The 19,699-nt window shown below is 42.8% G+C and overlaps 1 protein-coding gene across 5 annotated transcripts; it reads left to right on the top strand.

Moving 5' to 3' along the window:
- The first annotated feature begins 182 nt into the window (after nucleotides 1-182).
- On the top strand, nucleotides 183-19,314 carry LOC125728227 (CMP-N-acetylneuraminate-beta-galactosamide-alpha-2,3-sialyltransferase 4-like). Of its 5 annotated transcripts, none has more exons than XM_049005265.1 (11): nucleotides 183-272; nucleotides 568-636; nucleotides 1,723-1,792; nucleotides 2,501-2,581; nucleotides 4,726-4,823; nucleotides 5,194-5,257; nucleotides 7,508-7,603; nucleotides 10,746-10,938; nucleotides 11,044-11,172; nucleotides 18,077-18,223; nucleotides 18,790-19,314. In XM_049005265.1, the coding sequence occupies exons 2-11, from the start codon at nucleotides 573-575 to the stop codon at nucleotides 18,874-18,876; spliced, it is 1,029 nt and encodes a 342-aa protein (XP_048861222.1). In that variant the 5' UTR covers nucleotides 183-272; nucleotides 568-572; the 3' UTR covers nucleotides 18,877-19,314. The 5 variants fall into 5 exon arrangements, with proteins under 5 accessions (XP_048861222.1, XP_048861221.1, XP_048861223.1 ...); XM_049005264.1 differs by having other exon boundaries at nucleotides 184-272; nucleotides 513-636; XM_049005263.1 differs by having other exon boundaries at nucleotides 206-272; nucleotides 452-636.
- The last annotated feature ends 385 nt before the right edge of the window (nucleotides 19,315-19,699 follow it).

Here is a 19,699-nt window from a genome sequence, read left to right as displayed (position 1 = left end):
AGCCAGACTTCTTTTATAACATTAATGAAAATTATTACGTCGAAGCTCAAATATTCCAAAACGTTAGTTTACTTTATTTTGGATTTCGTCTTCACCTTCAACTTCACGTTCAGAAACCTGAAGAGGGGCGTGGTTTAGTGACGTTACATGGGCACGGGAGTGGGTTTTATTCCTGCTGGGTTCGTAGAGGCATATATACCTCCAGACTGTGTGAGTTAGGGTGCAGGAGGGAGGGCAGAGAGGTCAAATCCGTAGTGACGTAGGCTGTGCCGGTAAGTTAATGACTGACAAACAAAATCCGGCAGACTTTGCCAGGTCTGACCTAATGAGAATCATTAAAATACAGTGTATGAAGAATGTCAAAGCAGTTGGTTACTCACTTGCGGACAGTATGGCATTCTGTCACCGAACGAGTTTTCCTTGGCATTAACAAATATAATTTGTAACGCAGCCAAGTGTTAAACATGAATAATTACAACCAAACTCGACATGGGCGTCCGTCTTGCATTAAGATAAAGTGACCGCGACAACGCAGCTCAAGAAAGACTGAAGAGGGATTTATTTCAGCCCCGATGCCTTCCCTTGAAAAGGAAACTTCGGTCAGTCCGGAGAAGATATGTTGCAAGAACACTAAAAGTAAGCTTTCCCGATTGGCGCAGTACACACTCATGCATGCTCATTTCGGTAACTTTTTTTCTTTCTGTTCCTACTTTTCTGCTTGCATCGGTCTGTTGGATATAACGTAACTGCAGATTGCCAGTTACTGGACAAAGAATGTGTATTTTTTTCTTTTGCATTGTATTTATTGACACGGTTGCGACGGGTTTGCGTTTAAAAATGTTGTATTTCGAATAAAATTTGTTGTGAGTTTGTGACCTACTATATTGACCAAAATAATTTTATTTGGACGATTATATCATCCGGTGTTTCGTTATGGAACAAGCAGTTCCAGCTTTGCAATAGGGACTGTAGAGGCAAATATATATCATGTAAAATAATCTTGATAATGTTTTGGCGCTTTACAGAGCACTTAATGAATACGTAGAGATCAGCACGTAATTGTAGACATTTTGGTTATCTTCATTCAGAAGTTTTTAGTCTTAGAATACCAAAACCCGATTTTGCCCAAAATAATTTTGCATTACTTAGAAATCTTTTGTAATGGCAACTTTTTTTTTTTTTTTTTTTTTAAGACGCCGGTAAGACTTGCTTTAATTTTACCCGAGTTTTGTATGGTGTGGACAGGGCAAATAGCCTTTTGTGAAGCAGATGTAAAGTTACACCACTACTCGCTGAGAATCTTTCATGGACACAATGACTTGTATAAGATTGCATGTGGCTCGTTATATGGATCTTAGAAGGAAAAAAAACCCCTTGTTTGCCTTCGTGTAAGCTAACCTATGTTTTGAATTTTATCTAAAAAACGGAAAGAGGAATCCTGCTTTCTCTTTAATTAAACTGGTGGGCATTTTCTGAAGTCTGTATCGAATGGCTCACATTACTGGGTCACTGCACGCGGTAAAGAAAGCTCACTCGATCTCTATATTCTGTATGTCTGATGTTATTGGGCAAAAGCAGTGCCAGTATCCACATTTGCACATAATTTAGAAGGCAGACTAGCTTCCTGTGCAGGGCTGATGGTCAGATTAAGAGCAGAGCAGCACAATAGATGCATGTGAAAGATGAACTGGAAAGAGTTGTAATCACCCCTGTTCTTCCCAGTTTGGCTCATTAGACTGATGTTGCTAGGAATAACCTTGGTCTCCTACCAGTTCTTCTCCATCCTGCAAAGGTAAGGAACCAGACCTTTCTTTCCTTCCAATGCTGCTACATCCATTTAATTAGGAATTAAGTCATGAGTATTTATGACCTGAAATGTTACCCAAGATTCCTCAGCCACTGTTTGGTTTTTCCAGATTAAAATCGAAAATTCCACATTCGCATAACTCGTGTGTACCGCCAAATTTTCGGTTAACAAGCTACAACACTTATATCATGTAACAAGAGGCCGAGCCTGTCTTCATCTTCTGAGCATCTCATTAAATTAATATTTTTTTTATTTTGATGACATGGTAACGTGATTCTCATTTACATCCCAAATCCCATTTAAACTTGATCGTTTCATTTTTCCTTGCTGTGATATCAAATGGTCTTCATGTGGTTCTCATTTGCCGAATTATGGTTTTGAATCCTATATAAATCTCATGCTTGTAAATGGTTGGAAGACAGTGGTCGCCTCCCACTTTGATGTTCCAATTTATTCACTTTTATGGGGGATCAAACCGACCCGGAAACAATCAATCCTCAGAGCATTTTGGATTGCAGTTATTAGTTACTCTTTAATATTTTATGGCTCCAGGTTGTGGTTTACAAACTGGAATGTGAATAGATGGATGCCAAGGGAATCTGTTCACTTTGCTGCATCTGACTGAGAATATTCTCTTCTGAGTCTCTCTTTTGCCGAAACATGGTGAGCATATTATCTTCTCTACTTCTCCAGTTTGGAAGATTCCAGCACGTCCCCATCTATCTACGGAACGGCATGTAACAGCTTCAGGTTATGGGACAGCCTGAGATTAAAGTGAGTGTGGGGGGAGAGCCACTGGCAGTTTCACGTTACCAGCAGAGGTCCAGAAGGTACAAATCCAGACCAAGGTTCTGTCTCAACCAGAGGTGCACCGATCTATTCCTATTGGACGGATCAGCTTTCAGCCACATGTGACCGATCCACATCTGATACTTATTCAGTTTTCGTCAGTCTGTAAAAAGTTGGCTCCTATTTCTTCTAAGCCTGTGTGCCTGTAATCAGCAGGTCACTCGTTCAAACCCCGAATCAGCACGTCTGGGTTCTTGAGCAAGGCCCTTAACCCCCCAGATCCCTGGGTGCCGCTATGGGTGGCTGCTCTTCACAGACAGCTTACTCTACAAAACAGAGCAAGTTGAGGGCGGCGTAAACACGATTTCCCCACGGGGATCAATAAAGTCTTAATAATAATAATAATAATAATAATAATAATAATAATAATATTTATTATACAATCAATCACATGACCCTTTCCCATTTTAGATGTATTTTTTTGCGGCATTCAAGCTGATTGCTACCAATGCCACTCAGTCTTTTTGCCACTCAGTGGGTGTGAGCACAGAGACTTCCACCTGCTGTGACATCATGCACATACCTTTTGCAGTAGGGGGAGGATGAGAACATCAGATAAGAGGGCGACAGTCATGAAGTACTTTATCCATTTAACAACAACGAATAGCACGGGGATTTGCAATCTTTGTAAAAAAACAAAAACAAAATTTTGAGAGGTGGAATAGTATTTAGTGGGAATTCCCACAACACGGCGCACGCAACTGTGCAAGACAGCATGAGTAATATGAAAAAAGCAACCGATGATTTGGGAGTCACTAGCTTGGGCTGTTTCGCACACTCGCTACAGCTTGTGATGCATGAGTGTAAGTGACACTGTTTCCAGTGGGAGAATGATGGTGGGGCGTTTTAAGCGTTGTGTGTCCTCACTTGGAAGATGTTCAGACAGAACTGCAAATACCTCAAAAATGCTTCAAACAAAATGTACAAACGAGGTGGAACAGAACGTTACGTATGTTTCTAGTAGCCTAATTACCTTTTGGCATCCAGTTTTGTCATTTGAGGTTACTAGTTTAAAAATATTAATAATAAAGTGTAGATATATACTTGTTATATTGTTAAAGGGCCTGAACTTTGCACCTCTAATTACCGCTTACCTCTGCTTGCTGTACAAACTTCCTCTGTTCCCATGAATATCATGGAAAGTTAGCTGTTGTTTTCACGGCATAACCAAGAGCTGAAATGTAGTAGTGAAGCATGCTTTTATGCTTTCTTTGTGAAGTCGTACTTCAACCGGGTTTGATCATGAAGTCACACATACCTGAAACCATGTGGATGGATGGCTTTCCCAACTGAGGGTGTGCTTTACTGGAAAAGAGAGAAAAAAATCACTCTCACATACACACACTTCTGGAAATAGTTAAGAGACCACTCTATATTTTTTTCTTAAATCTGCATTCTTTAATCTTGGTTTAATCCTGGTTCTTCTGGGAGAAGACGGGAGACATGGGAAAATACCAGCAACCAGCCAGGTAAAGGGTGGAAGAGACGTCCTAATGCCAGAGATGACCGTGAACTTTGGTCTTCAAAGTTGGTCTTCATGAAGAATGGGAAAGATTAAGCGGTGTGAAGTGCAGAGCAAGGACAGGTTCTTATCAGGCTTCTCGAAGCAGGACTGAAGCCCCGTAAAGCAACGAAGAAGCCCTTCATTAATGAGAAGCGGGGAAGAGCCAGGCTGCAGTTTAAAAAAGGAAAAAAAATTATATTTTACCCAGACGCATACTGAAACTGAAAATTCTGCTGTCGTCTCTTAATTTTTTTCCCAGATGTGTGTGTCCGTGTGTCCAATCAATAAAACATTGTGGCACCCGAGTGGCGAAGAGATAATGAGGTGGCAGCAAAACGAGCGGTAAAATGAGCGAGAATAAAGAATAAGCTCACACACAGAGCTGGGGAGAGTTTGAGACAAAATTAGATACACGCGTGTATAATATACACGCTGTATACACATGTAGACATATATGGAACGTTGACGTATGTATTAATGTATTTTTTTCTTTAGATTTTATATTTTAAAAGACATGTCAATTGTGATTGTGCCTTTTCCCTTTTATGCCGCATGTGAAACCCAGCGTGAGCAGAAACACCCGTCTCTTTCTGAGGCTGAAGCAATTGTTCTGGATGGACAGTTCACCCAGTTTACCGCTGCCTTACGGCATTAATGGCAGTGGTACGTCACCCTCTGTCCTCCAGTGCTGGTCAGAAAGTTACAATGCACTACCCCTTGCTTGGGGTGGGGGGAGGTTAACCTCGTAATTCTACTAACTGGTTAGTAAACGAATTTCAGGGGTGGAGATTCAGCCCCATTATTTTACGACATGATTACAATCCTGAGCCAGAGCAGTTCTCTAGTAAAAAGATTCATTAAATTTCATTCAGGAGCCTGACATACTGGAAGTAGCTAACCCAACAGGTGTTGCTACCAATACGTGGAATTTTCCACCACGTGGTATTAAAGACATTAATCATCAGATATAAATATGATAGTTTGACTCTCTGAGAATGTGCAAGGTCAAAATGCATTATCTCTCACTCCCTAGAGGACATCTTGAGGGACATTTTTTCAGTCCTGCCCTATGATGACATTCCTGAACATCTGGAGAGGTAGGAGAATGCCCAGTGCTTTTTAATGATAGTATGTTACCGTGGTGATGGGGCTTTGATTGTGACACCATGCTGGTCTTAGTCTGTATCACCCTGTGGGGATGAGTAGGGGCTGCTGTGCTGATTCCAGGTGAGGCTGAATTTGGAGATATTGGTTATATACGCCTGTTTGTTAGTCTAAGGCCAGTGTTACCGTATCTTCTGAATATGAGTCGTTGTGACATTTATAAGTTCATGTAATGGGATGTATGGGGAAATAAAACCTTAAAACAGTTGCTAGTGAGTCTTTGGAGAAGAAAACAGGATGATTTCAGTCAGTGTCCGTTTACAAGACCAGTCATCGGAACAAAAAAGTAAAATCTACATTACAATTATGCAGCTAGTGTCTATTCAGCAAATACTTCTATCCACGGTGGCATACAAATGAGGAAAGATTGAGGTGAGAGGGGATTACCCAGGATGCCTAGCGCTGATAGGGTGGAGGGCCCTACTTAAGGGCCTAACTGTGCTGTGATTACTCTGCCGATTTGAAGCTATTGAACACTGGCACCACGTGTTGTTGACTGATCCCACATCCCCTAGTGTGCAGTGTAGTTCTTTCAGTTTCTCAAAGAAGAATTTGGCCGCAGCAACATTTTTTCTCAAACTCATGTGACACAGGAATGCAATGAAACCGGCCTGAAGAGAGAGCTGCCAGACTTGGCTTTGTGAAGCACTTATTTTCCCATTGTTACCTGTGGTAAATTCAAAAATTCTCAATGTTTTTTAGTACTTAAACACCAATAAAATGTATTGAGAGCAGTCCGCTTATCAAGTAAGTAAACTTGCTAACAACAACCTACTGAGACAATTTCATTGTGACTGAAATGAGGCCGCAGTATTTCTATTGAACAGCGTCTAGTGAAATCTGTCAATCTGCCTACTGAGGCCCCATTTTCTCCTGAAGTTATTACCAAAGACCAAAGGAAAACCAGTTTATTTTGGCATGTGTAGAAATGCCTTGTTTCCACCATTGAGGTGCCGGAGATGGTACTGGACTTTTTCTCAATCCGGAACTGGTTCCGCGTGTTTCCACCCAAAAAAAGCAGGCCCTGTGTCAGAAAAAACGGCTCTAGCACAACACCATGGAATAGCTGGTCTCAGAATCTGGAACCGTAATGCCAATGAAAGTAGGACGGGGTATCGTGTAAAAGCCTTATGCATACCCAGAAAATTCAATCCATAACCGATATAGTTCATCAGTGAAGCAACTTCCCTGCCTGTTAGCGGAACAACATTAAATCATTTTTTTTTTATTCTGTGGAAAATAAAAGATCATTGTGCTGGCCAGATTTAATAATAAATTATAAACTGGTTGCAGATTACATAAATAAAAAATTGTGGCGCGCAGATGGCGAAGAGATCATGACACAGACAACAAAGTTCCGGTTTTAGCAGACTTTATTTGCGCGATAAAATAATGAGCAAGAATTAGCTCACTAGGACACACAAAACTGGAGAGTCTTCAAGGAGACAAATGTGGATAGAGGCAATAGAGACAGTACAACGAGTCATGCTCTGAGAACCTTCTTTTCCAGCTCGGCAGCTTCTAAAAACTTCAAATCCGAAAATGATAAAAATAAATAAATAATAAAAAAAACGGAATACATATGAACCATTATTTTCACTTCCGCATGCATAACTTTTTCCATTCCTTTCTTTTTTGAAACTGGTGGAAACACGGGCACCAAGCAAGAACCAGGCCGGCACCAGTGCTCCATGTTGGTAGAAAAGCGGCAACAGACAATTGTGCATAGTTCAGGACAAAGTGCAAAGGCACGAAAACCCCCCACAAAAGGTTTCACTGTGGCACTGCGCAAGCAGGAGTTCCCCACCCAGTCCTGTCACAGGCATGTGAAGTAACTTAGTCATGGCCGTACCTATGGGGGTGTGGGATGGGAGGAACTCCAGTATGAAGGGCTAGAAAAGTAAACAATCCCAGAATCATCAGGAATATGCTGGTATCATTGCCACTGGCCACAAATCCTGCCACCAAATATAAATACGTACCGTCTGCATTTTCTTAAACATTTAAACAATTAACTTACCTGTCTAGGTACTTTCTCTTAAACCGAGTCCACTTTTTGAAATGAATAATAGTTATATATTTCATAGTTTCTCCATTTTGTAGCTTCAAGAAATTTAACATAAATGGAAGAGTTTGTGAACACTGTAAGACTATCACTCACTGTTTTGGGTCTGTCTCTGCAGCTCAAAGTGCAGAACCTGTGTGGTCATTGGAAATGGGTTCATCATCAAGAACACGTCCCTGGGGAACACCATCAACCAGTACGATGTGGTCATCAGGTAAGAATGAGTGTGAGCTTCCATCTTTCAAAGCATCGGCAGTCACAGGTAGGGATGGGAATCTTATTGTTATTGTTGCGAAGAAGCGGAATCGCACATCTCCGATGCCTCTAACGATTCATCTGGACTTTTTGTGTCGCGCGAAATGACGCCACACGATGGAGCGCAGGAAACGGTCCACAGCATGGCAGCATTTTACAAAGAAGGACGACCATTGTGCAGTGTGCAACCAATGCAAAGCCGTTGTCACCTTTAAGGATGGTAACACTGGTAATACGCTTAAGCATTTAAGCTGTCAGCATGGCATTACATTTAAAGATTGCCATGTGTTCGCCACTCCGCCGAGTACAAGCTCCGTGGTCTCCATAGTCACAGTTAACTAAATTATGGTGAATGCGTTCAGGGCGTATTGAGAGGAGGGGAGAGGCTGCGCGAGTGTGTGGGTGTGCGTGTGTGCATGCGCGCCTGCATTGTAGTGGTGCTGTGTGAAGTGCAGCGAATAAGGCGGAAACCCTACTGTTGGTATCAATAATGGTGAAAATTAGTATCTAATCATATACTATTTTTTAAATATTGATTAGTACCTGAGATTCGATTTTTTTGGCACCCCCAGTTACTCATTATTTTCAACTCCAGCGGTGCAGCTGTGCCACTTTCCGAACGTTGTGCAGGCTATTTAAACCGGTACAGTCGTCCCTCGCCACTTCGCGTTTAGACTTTCGCTGCTTCACTCTATCACGGATTTTTGTATATTCATTAAGAAGTTGATCGAGACAGTGAAAATGATATATCGCTATGCATCGGAAGCATCTTTACTCTTCGTAATTACGTGCACAATAATAATAATAATATGATATTTGTAACGTAATATGTCTTATTTTCGCTTATTTTGTCTAATATATTGGGTAATACGAGTGTAATTGTCATGACCTACCTGTACGATCCTCTTGTGCGCCACGCCCCCTTATTAACCACGTGTGCAGTCCCGATCGTGACCAGTTTTCTGTCAGTTTGATCCGTCCGGCGTATTTACCTGTAAGCCCAGGTTTATCATTGACGTTTTGATGTTACATGTTCCTGTGTCCTGCTTTTGGAGTGATTCCACATAAACCTTTCGATCCTGATTCCTCGTCTCCCCGTTTCTGTTTCCGTGTCCAGCAATAATAACAGTAATGGTAACTAAAGGGTGTTATTTCATGTCTAATAATGTGTTTTTAAAAAAACGGATTTACAAGGTCGTAAACAGGTTTTTATGCTCTAACTACGAAAATATTCGATTTATAAGTAAAGAATCCTCGGCACACGCCTCCTCTTTACCCCGACCTGCAGAACTGTCATAAACGTGGAAATGAGTTGCGTTGTGAATCTGCGGTCGATTACTTTTCCTTAAGGACCCGGTTATGTGTCTCAATAAGTTGAAATTGAATTTATGAACTGAAAAATTTCCAGGTAGGATAAATGCAGTTTCAAGTTATTGGAATTCAGATTCAAACTAATGAATTCAGATTCAGTTTTGTAATGGCGACAACTGCAGATTCAAATATACAAAATTCGTAGTCTGTTTCTAGTGGAACAAATATCAGCCCATAGGTTTGCACCCTGGTACTGGTAGTGAAATGCTTTCATTAACTTTGTATGTCAGTACTTTGTAAAGCAGATGTGTAATATTAAACTAGGGTGTTGCCTACTTCAGGAGTATTGGTAAGTTTTGACACATTCAAGTGTTAGAAAAATGGCCTGGTTTTGTGGTAATGTGCCTGTGTGCTCGTTACTACAGTCTTGCAACAAATATTTTAAATTTATCGTTTATTGTTCATATCACACTACAGTTAATAAAACAGCTGCTTTTGGTACGGAAAACTGCATAGAACTACCGTGTTTATTTTGTAAATATGTAGCTGGCCAGGTCTAATTACATGTCCACAAAATTATAATCAGTGATAAATTAATATTTTGATTATTTTTACACTGATTAGGAATTGATAAGGGAATCGATAAAGAACCTTCTGATGTTGCGTTCACAATATCTGCCAAGTCGTCTTTGTTTACCAGTCGAAGCAATGAGGGTGTGTTCATGCTTCAGGGAAAAACGCTCTGCTTTCGTTCACCTCCAGGTTTACGTAGCTCCAGAGTTAGCTGCCAAACAATACGTTTCATGACCTACGCACACCAGATGTAGCCTGGTATGTCTGGATGTTTGATGAATTGAAAGACATTGTGTATAGAATGTAACGTGTATTCATGCTAACTGATGAGCGGGATGATTTTTGTTTTAGCTGGCAATATTGGTAGCTAATGTTAGCTTGTTACTGCACAGATGTACAGGCATGCTCTGAAAGGGAAGTAGCAGCAATGATTTGTGGGTGTGTGTGTGTCTGAGTAGGATGTTGGTCCTTCAGCAGTCACCAGGAAACATCGGTGCACCTTACCTTGGGCCGCGCATACGTCCTGAGTTATGCTGGAAATTCGTCACTCCTTCATAATCAGTCCCTCTGTTTGATAAGAGGGTGACGGCGGGACTTTATGCCTCTGCGTCTGGGCGTGTTCTAACCTCTGGCACTTTCCTGCCTGTGTGGAATTTCTATACAGGTCTTGTCCAGACACTCTTGCAATCCAGAGACATGCCTTTAGAAAAATTGGTGTCTCTAATTCAGTGTTTCCCAACCCTGTCCACAGGTACGGGGTGATAGTCCACATTTTTGCTCCCACGCCTTCCCTTATACACATGCTCCAGGTATTCAATGTGCTTGATTGGCTGGGAGGGAGCGAAAATGTGGACTGTGATGGGGGTCCGTGCAGGGAACATTGCTCTAAACTATACATAGTGCATGATAGTGTTTCAAGTGTGCGTGCCATTCCATGGACTGGCATCCCACCCAGGGAGTCCCCAGCCTTATGCCCTGTGCTGCCTTGGACAGACTCCCGACCCTTCAGGGACCCCGACTGGGGTGCGCAGGTGGAAGATGGTTGGACGAATGGTGTGTCTTTGTTGTTCAGGTCTCCAGCAGATCTCAAGATGTTCAAATGTGCCGAGATCTGGTGCCTGGGACAGCCATCGTCGTTTACATCACTGACACGGCCTGTGTGCGTCTGCGTAAGTAGCTACCTTACGATCTGTTTTTTTTTTTTGGCCTGTTTGCAGGATCAACGACGGTCCCGTGAGGGGCTTCGAGAAGGATGTAGGCAACAAGACCACCATGCGCTTCTTCTACCCCGAGTCGGCCGTCTCCGATCCCAATGTCCACAATGAGCCGGACACCCTCATGGTGCTTGTACCCTTCAAGCTAGTAGACCTGATCTGGCTTAGGGACATTCTGTACAATAAGAAGAGGATAGTAAGTATTTATCTCCGGACGAAACATCTAGCTGAGGAATTTATATTTCCTTGTTCCTGGAGGACAAAGTGTTTGATGTGGCCCTACTTGGGTTTACTCAACCAGGTACAGTTAGGCTTCTGGAAGCCACCGCCCCGGACTTGGCTGGGCAGATCGTCTCAATTCCGTATACTGGATCCCTTCTTCATGCACCACACAGCCAGCGATCTGCTAGGGACTCCCTTCAACCCGGATGTAAGTGAGCATGTTCTCCCGGGTGCACTGTCATTACCAGGCGAATATAATCACAGGACCCAGCCGCAGCGCTTGTAACATCAGCAAAAAGGCGAAACGAACGAAGACCTAATGTAAACTATATATTAATTGCGTTACTAAATAGGTAGTTGAGATTGAAATTTCATAGTAGCTGAACATCCAACGACTTTACTTACACTTTTTTTGTGATCGCAGCCTCTCATGTATCACAAGCTGCAGCGAGTGCACAAAACAGTCCAAACCAGTGACTCCCACATCATCCAGTGCTTTTTTTTCGTATTACTCCCACTGTCTTGCACAATTCCGTGTCCTTTGTTCACTAGGATTCTCTGATGGCATCTGAAACTGAAATGCTGGTATCTGATCCACGAAGTTCTTTAATAGTGAAAGTGATTAGTTGTCATTGACATGCTACAGAACAGTGCACAACAGTGAAATGTGTCTTCTGTATTTAAGCTACAGTACAGGCTTTCTGCTTTGCACACTCTTGGCATTCTCTGAGCTTCAAGAGGTAGTCACCTGAAATGGTTTTCCAACAGTCTTGAAGGAGTTCCCAGAGGTGTTTAGCAAGTGTGCAAAGCAGTAATCAGAGCAAAGGGTGGCTATTTTGAAGAAACTAGAATATAAAACACGTTTTCAGTTATGCCACCTTTTTTTGTTAAGTTCATAACTCCACATGTGTTCATTCATAGTTTTGATGCCTTCAGTTAGAATCTACCAATGTCATGGTCATGAAAATAAAGACACCACATTGAATGAGAAGGTGTGTCCAAACTTTTGGCCTGTACTGTATGTGTGACATAGCAGGGGGCAGCTAAATCAGCATCCAGAGAGCAGAACCTTATTCAGAATACCCCCTAATGGTACAGACATGGACAAATCTGTTGGTACTGCGAGAGAAAAATTGACGAGAGGGATATTTTTGTAATCCGCTTTTAGAATGTTATATAGAACTTCACCACTTTATATACTGATGCAAGAGTGCTTGTGTGTTAGGTAGCTGACACCCAAGAATGTAAGCTCAGGAGAATTAAGAGTTAACCTTAGTGCAGCAATATGTGTTTGAACATGGTGCTCTTTAGATAGGAGCAGAAATGCTGGCCAGTGAACAGAAGTGTAAGTTTGGAACATGCTTATCAGACAGAGCGGGAAAAAGCCCCAGTTGGGTGGGGGCTGTATGCAGGTGGGCAGGCCTATGAAGTAACTGTTGTACGACAAGTGCATATGCTTCATTTTGACAAGATGCATAAAATGTATGTGCCTCATGCCAGCCAGTTTGGTCCACTTCTGGAGGGGAGGGGATGCAAGCTGTCTGCCTACCACTATAAAGGGGATGTTAAAGTTCTCCAAGCATAAACACGGAGGTGGCAGCGAAGTGCGTGCTCCCTGAATCCAGTAAGAAAGCGACGTCATAATCTGAAGCGCAGGCTGTTTTGCAAATTTCTACCTCAGATCCCTTCCACAAAACACTGCGTCTCTGAAATGACTTAAAACTGACAAAAGGTTTACCGGCATCCCTTATTGTGTATTCCATGTTTAACACAGATCAGACTTTGCTTTTATTGAGTCGGTTGAATATTTTACATAATTTAACAACTGGACAAAAAAAGATGGAACCCTTAATTTAATATGTCGTGGCTCCACCTTTTGCAGCAGTCACTGCCGACAAGCGGTCTCTGTACTTCACAGTGAGGCGTCTGCATTTGTCAGCAGGTGGTCTGGGCCACCCTTCCTAAGCAAACTGCTCAAGCTGTCTCAGGTTTGAAGGGTGGCGTCTCCACACTGCGGTTGTCAGATCTTTCCATAGATGTTCCATAGGATTAAGATCTGGGCTCACGTAGGACCATTTAAGAATAGTCCAGTGTTTTCTTTGCAGCCGTTCCTGAGTGCTTTTAGCTGTGTGTTTCGGATCGTTATCCTGTTTGAGGACCCATAACCTGCAACTGACGCTGAGCTTTCTGACACTGGGCAGGATGTTTCGCTCCAGGATGCCTTGGTAGTCTTGAGACCTCATTGTGTCCTGCATAGATCCAAGGTTCCCCATGTCAGATGCAGCAAAGCCACCCCAAAACAAAACTGAGTCTCCACCATGTTGCACAGCAGGTGTGGACATCTTCTCTTTTTAATGTTTCATTTTTCCTTCTGTAAACATGGTGTGGTACCTTCTGATTGGAAGCATGCTAATACAACGCCCATATTTAAAAAGGGGGATAGATGTAATCCAGCAAACTATAGGTCAATTAGTTTAACTTTCATAACTGGAAAAGTAATGGAAGCTATAATTCAAGTGAAGATGGTAGATTATCTGGATTCAAATAACATTCTGAGGGATAGCCGACATGGATTTAGGAGAGGTAGGTCCTGTTTAACTAATCTGCTTGTTCTTTGAGGAAGCTACAAGCAAAATTTGATTACAAAAAGGCCTACGATGTGATCTACTTAGATTTCCAGAAGGCCTTTGATGTCCCCCACAAACGGCTCTTGCTTAAGCTCAAGGCTGCAGGGGTTTTAGGAACTGTAGCAGCTTGGATCGAAAACTGGTTAACAGACAGGAAGCAGCGAGTAGTTATTAGAGGCACAATGTCACAGTGGGCCTGCGTTCATAGTGGGGTACCGCAGGGTTCAATTTTAGGACCACTATTGTTCCTAATTTACATTAATGATATTGACACCAATACATACAGTAAACTGGTTACATTTGCAGATGATACTAAGGTGGGTGGTGTAGCAGATGCTGACCTAGCAGCACAGAGGCTGCAACGGGATCTTGATTTAATTAGCGACTGGGCTGATACCTGGCAAATGAAATTTAATGTAGATAAATGTAAGGTAATCCATGCAGGGAGCAGAAATATAAAGTACAGATATTTTATGGGTTCCACTGAAATAAAGGTAGCTGATTACGAGAAAGATCTTGGTGTGTATGTTGATGCTTCCATGTCCCACTCTCACCAGTGTGGGGAAGCAATAAAAAAGGCCAATAGGGTGTTGGGTTACATCTCTGGGTGTGTGGAGTTTAAGTCAAGGGAGGTGATTCTATGATTATACAATTCCTTGGTAAGACCCCACCTAGAATATTGTGTGCGGGTTTGGTCACCATACCTTAAGAAGGACATTGCTGCCTTGGAAAAGGTGCAACGTAGGGCTACAAGAATGATTCCTGGTCTTAGAGGAATGTCTTATGAGGAGAGGTTAGCTGAGCTGAATATGTTTAGCCTCGAGCAAAGGAGACTAAGGTGGGACATGATCCAGGTTTATAAGATTCTAACAGGTCTGGATGCTGTTCAGCCAAATGGCTACTTCAATATTATTTAAATACTAGAACTCGTGGCCATAAGTGGAAATTAGCAGGTGAACTTTTTCAAATGAATTTGAGGAAGCACTTCTTTACACAGCGTGTAGTTAGAGTATGGAATAGTCTTCCTGTTGGTGTAGCACAAACTAAAACCCTGGCTTCCTTTAAATCAGAGATAAGATTTCAATAACTCTGAGCTATTAAGTTCTCCCCAAACGAGCTTGATTGGCCGAATGGCCTCCTCTCGGTTGTAAATTTATGTTCTTATGTAGCTGCTGTGACTGATCAAAAAGCTCTAGTTTTGTCTCATCCATCCAAAGACATTTTTTTGGGGCTTGTCAACGTGCATTTTGGCGAATTCCACTCTGGCTTTTTTATGTTTTTCTCAACGGTGGAGTCCTGCTGGGTCGTCTTCCATGGAGCCCGTTATTGTTCAAAATGCGACACATGGTGTGATCAGAAGGTGACGTACCTTGACCTTGGAGGTCAGCTTGAATGGTTTTGGATGGTTTCCTTGGCTCATTATCTACCATCCGCACTATCCTTCTGATGAACCTGAGGTTGCATTTCCTCTTACGTCCACATCCTGGGATGTTCGCTACGGTCCCATGAACCTTATGATTTTTAATAATATTGGTAACTGTGGTCACAGGAACATGAAGCTGCTTGGAGATGGTTTTCTAGCCTTTCCCTTTTGACGTGTTTCTCTATAATCCTCTGTCTGAGCTCCTCAGACGGCTCCCTCCTTTATTTTCTCTGGGCCATCTTCAGTGTGGTGCACACAGTAATAACAAATGCAGTAGCGTGTTCGTCCCCTTTAAACGGGCTGAATGACTGATGAAAAGCTTGAAGGCACATTTGATATTAATTAAGGTTAAACAGTTTGAAACATCACTGTGGTGCTACACTGTAAAAAAAAAAAAAAGTCCGTTCAATTACTGGCAGCTGTGGTATCCAGAATTTCACCGTAAAAATTACAGTAGTACTGTTTAATGTATAACGGTGTACCTTGTTTCCATTAACTGTAGAACTACATATTTAAAACTGTATTTTAACACGTATTCTCCAATCTATTGGACACCACTGTAAAATTCAAATTGTGTAGTTTTTACATTTCCAGTGAATTTAAGGTATTTTACAGTATTTTACTGCATTTAAAAAAATTGTACAGTCAAACAGTGTATTAAATACATAAATATTTAGTATATACTTTTACAGTTCTTTCTATATTTGAAATATTTTTACCGGAGTTGTTTTTTTACGGTATTATTCTATAGAATAAATAGTCTCTTTAGGGCTACCAAGAATTATTTCCATACAATTTTAGCATATCTTTGGTTACTGTCGTCACCCTCTTGTCCGATTTGTTCTTGTGCTCCTCACCTTCCATGTGACGTCACAGCAGGCGGACGTCACTGCCCTCACAGCAAAACACAGAAAGGCAACATTAGCGTTCAGCTTGCGTGTTGCAAAAAATGCATCTAAAATGGGAATGAGCTTTCATGTTATTGATTGTACAAATCGATTTACCAAGGAATGGCAGCTCTCTCTTTACGAACTGCCGAAAACTAAATAAATAACCGATAAGGATCGGTGACACATGGCCGATACCCAGTCCGTCTAATTGGGCAAGAATTGGTGCCGATACTGACCCCGAATATGGGATTAGTGCACCTCTAGTGTTAACCTCTATTCAAAAGCTGTGTGACAAAGTGGACAACATATTAGAGAAATGTTTCCATAACCAGGGGTGGCCATCCAGAAAGGGCCAGTGTGTATGCGGGCTTACTCTGCAACTCCCTAATTAGGTCACTAATTAGAGAACTGATTGGCTGAAGAATTCTCACACCTGGGTTTGAACAGCTGACCTATAGGTTATCCCAAAAACCTGCAGACACACTGGCCCTTTGCGGATAAGACTGGCCACCCCTGTAAGCCAAATTTAAACAAAGCAGACAGGATCCTACCCCCGGCCTGCAGGCTGGTTTCGGTTTTCTGCCGGTTTTCTCAGCGCATTTTATCAGAATTATCTATCGATCGGGGCTACCCTACCGAAACATGCTGCTGTCTTTTTTATGGGCTGAAACCAATAGCGTATAGTCCTAAAAATTAACTAAACTGAAAAAAAAAAAAACACGAACTAATTGTCATGCCTGGCCCGTGCGATCCTCGTGTGTGTGCCACGCCCACTCCTGCTGCAGCTATGCCGAGGCTCCTCTGTAACCCCTGTCACCCTCTAACTTTAACCCCTGTAACTCCTGTTCCCGACCCCACTCAAGCCCGGACAGTCTAACCATCGCTTCTCCCTCCTTGGAGGTGGAGGAGCTTGAATGGGACCCCTTGGGGACACTCCTTGTCACTGCTCCGCCCTCGCCCTGGCGAGCTTGACCCCGGCTAAGGGTCCTAATGTCTGTGTCCAAGAAGGGCAGAGGACATAGATGCAGGGCTGGGGTCCCTCCCACCCTGCCCCCTGGCTCGCCCTTCCTCGCTTGCGCTGGGGCTCGGAGAGCGCCTGCGGGTCCCCCTCTCTCCTTACCTTCGCCGGTGTCCCCTTCAGCTTCCTCGTCCCCTTCCCTGGTGCTCCCTCCGAACTCCCTCCTCGGCCCCTCCGTCTGTCCCTCGCCCTGCCTCCTCAGCCCCTCCGAGGTCCCCTCCTGCTCTGGCAAGCACCTAGGCATGCAGACTGCTTCTACAAACATTTGCGAAAGAATGGGTCGCTCTCAGGAGATCTGAATTCAAGTGTGGTACTGTGATAGGATGCCACCTGTGCAATAAGTCCATTAGTAAAATTTCATCGCTACTAAATATTCCATGGTCAACTGTTAGTGGTATTATAATATAGTGGAAGCAATTGGAAAGAACAGCAACTCAGCCACGAAGTGGTAGGTCATGTGAAATCAGGGGTAAAGCATGCTGAGGCGTGCACTGTGCAGAAGAGATTTATGCTCTCAACTTTGTGGGAACAGTTTGGGGACGGCCCCTTCCTGTTCCAACATGACTGCACACCAGTGCACAAAGAGAGGTCCATAAGGACATGGATGAGCGAGTCTGGTGCGGCGGGACTTGGTTGGCCTGCACAGGGCCCTGACCTCAACTGGATAGAACATTTAAGGATGAATTAGAATGGAGACTGAGAGCCAGGCCTTCTCGTCCTACATCAATACCTAATAAATACTCTCCTGGAAGAATGGTCAGAAATTCCCATAAACACACTCCTAAACCTCGTGGACAGTCTTCCCAGAACAGTTGAAGCCGTTATAGCTGCAATGGGTCGGCCAACTCCACATTAGGAGCTATGTATTAAGAATGGGATGTCGTTAAGGTTCATGCGTGTGCAAAGGCAGGTGTCCCAATACTTTTGGCAATAAAGTGTATTTTCAGTGTTTTGCGATCCCTCACGTTTGCGTGCTCTGTTCACATCTGGATAAAAGGAAATGGTTAAACTTGTGAAATTAATGCTCAACCAGCCGAAATCCCCAGGGCTTTGATAGTGTGTGTGACGTAAGGAGCGCAGGTCAGCATGCCCCCTACTGGCTTGAGTTAATAACTCCTGTTTGTATTTTGTGATTTCTCCTCTCCCGCTTGCAGAAACCTGTCTGCCCAACCTCTGGGATGCTGGCTGTCTACGTGGCTTTGAACTTCTGCAGTGTGGTGCACCTAGCGGGATTTGGCTACCCCAGCGACAAGAACGACTTGATTCATTACTTTGGGAGAGACACGATGGACTTCATGATTGTGAGTGGAAGTTTTTGGGTGTGGAATAAAAGAAAAAAATTTTTTTCTTGTGAATATGACACACATCCTGTGGTTCTCACCCACAAAAATAACATTTAGTCAGTAACAGGTTTGTTAACATGCTCATGTTTTAAAGCTATAGAGTCTCACAGCTGTAGTTTTTTGGTGGATCATTCATAAGTCTTAAAGGTTGCAAAATAACTGAAAATAGCTTTTTTTTTTACTATTGGATATTAAATATGAGGTGCTTCCTAAAGACCAATTCAGTAATTACATCCATATAAGTAGAATATAATATAGAATCATTTATTAATTTTTTTTTTTTTTTTTTTACATATTAGGGCTAATTTTATACAACAGGCAGGTGTTTGGCAGGTGTTCATTGGAAAGTATCATTGGAAAGCTCTCTCGATGTCCCACAACTTTGCTGTGTAGAAAGTCCAAGTTTCTTAGCCTCTTGAAAGGCACTATATTAGCCCGCTGCCTGAGTCTTTCAGATCTTGGACATCAGACATCTCTGACGAACCTGCCTTCATCACGACCTTGCTTGTCTGCCTCGTTTCCAGAACTCTGAGCACAACGTCACCCATGAAGCACAGGTTCTGAAGAGGCTGGAGGACCATGGGGTTATTCAGTTCCTTCACCCGCACTAATGACCGGCACCCGGTCCTCTGGCATCTGGGCTGTTACTGGAAGTGGGGGACCGCCTGGATGTCAGCCAATCAACGGACTCTGGTCATGCGACTGTTTGGCTTGTGGCAGAGACACTTACTGCCCCGTTCATCTATTCCCTCTGCACCTGTGAGTTTCACATTCATGGAGTATGAAAGGGCGCCACCGAGTGGCTCATGTTACCCACAAAACCAGCTCATCCATTTCCTCTCGGCAGCAATGACTATGAGACGGGTTCTTTTCAGATGCTGCACACAGACCATAATGGCAGGCAGTGAAATCAGGGATTTAACCTCCTAAGTGCCGATGTACTGTTTTGATTTGATTTTCGGATCCTGGTTACAGAATAGCTTTATTTTATGTCTCTCCCTGTTTTGTGAAAATCGTCTCCAAAACTGCACATGAATAAAATGCAATTTCCACAATCTTCCTGTCACATCTCCCTGGCTGCTTTTGCACTAAATGTCCAAGCTGTGAAGCAGTTCTTGTTGTTTCAGGTGGGAGTTCCCATAGTGGCCACTAGAGGGAAGCAGAGTGCAATGCATACACTGGATTTCACGAGATGAATTGAAGATCTTTCCAATGCACCCTTTCCGTAGCCATCAATAATGAAGGAGAATAACTTAGACATTCTCAAAAGTGACCCTACATTAACGCTGATGTAACTGTTACGGATCACATCAGTCTTATGAGTGACGTCATTTCCCTTTTACATGCTGACCCTGTGATGCATGGTCCATTCTACAAACACTTTTATATACCTTTAGAGACCCAGCATATAAAATAAAAAAATCAAGCCACAAA

This window comes from Brienomyrus brachyistius, unplaced genomic scaffold (assembly GCF_023856365.1).
Source record: "Brienomyrus brachyistius isolate T26 unplaced genomic scaffold, BBRACH_0.4 scaffold212, whole genome shotgun sequence".
NCBI lineage: Eukaryota > Metazoa > Chordata > Actinopteri > Osteoglossiformes > Mormyridae > Brienomyrus > Brienomyrus brachyistius.
The sequence above is the reverse complement of the archived record's forward strand: the minus strand, read 5'-3'. Positions and strand labels throughout refer to the sequence as shown.

Bases quoted from the DNA above. Each gene is read 5' to 3' on its own strand.
- LOC125728227 (XM_049005265.1), top strand. From the start codon at position 573: ATGCCTTCCCTTGAAAAGGAAACTTCGGTCAGTCCGGAGAAGATATGT. The intron at 637-1,722 runs GTAAGCTTTCCC...TGTTCTTCCCAG, and splicing joins ATGTTGCAAGAACACTAAAA to TTTGGCTCATTAGACTGATG. The intron at 18,224-18,789 runs GTGAGTGGAAGT...CCTCGTTTCCAG, and splicing joins ACACGATGGACTTCATGATT to AACTCTGAGCACAACGTCAC.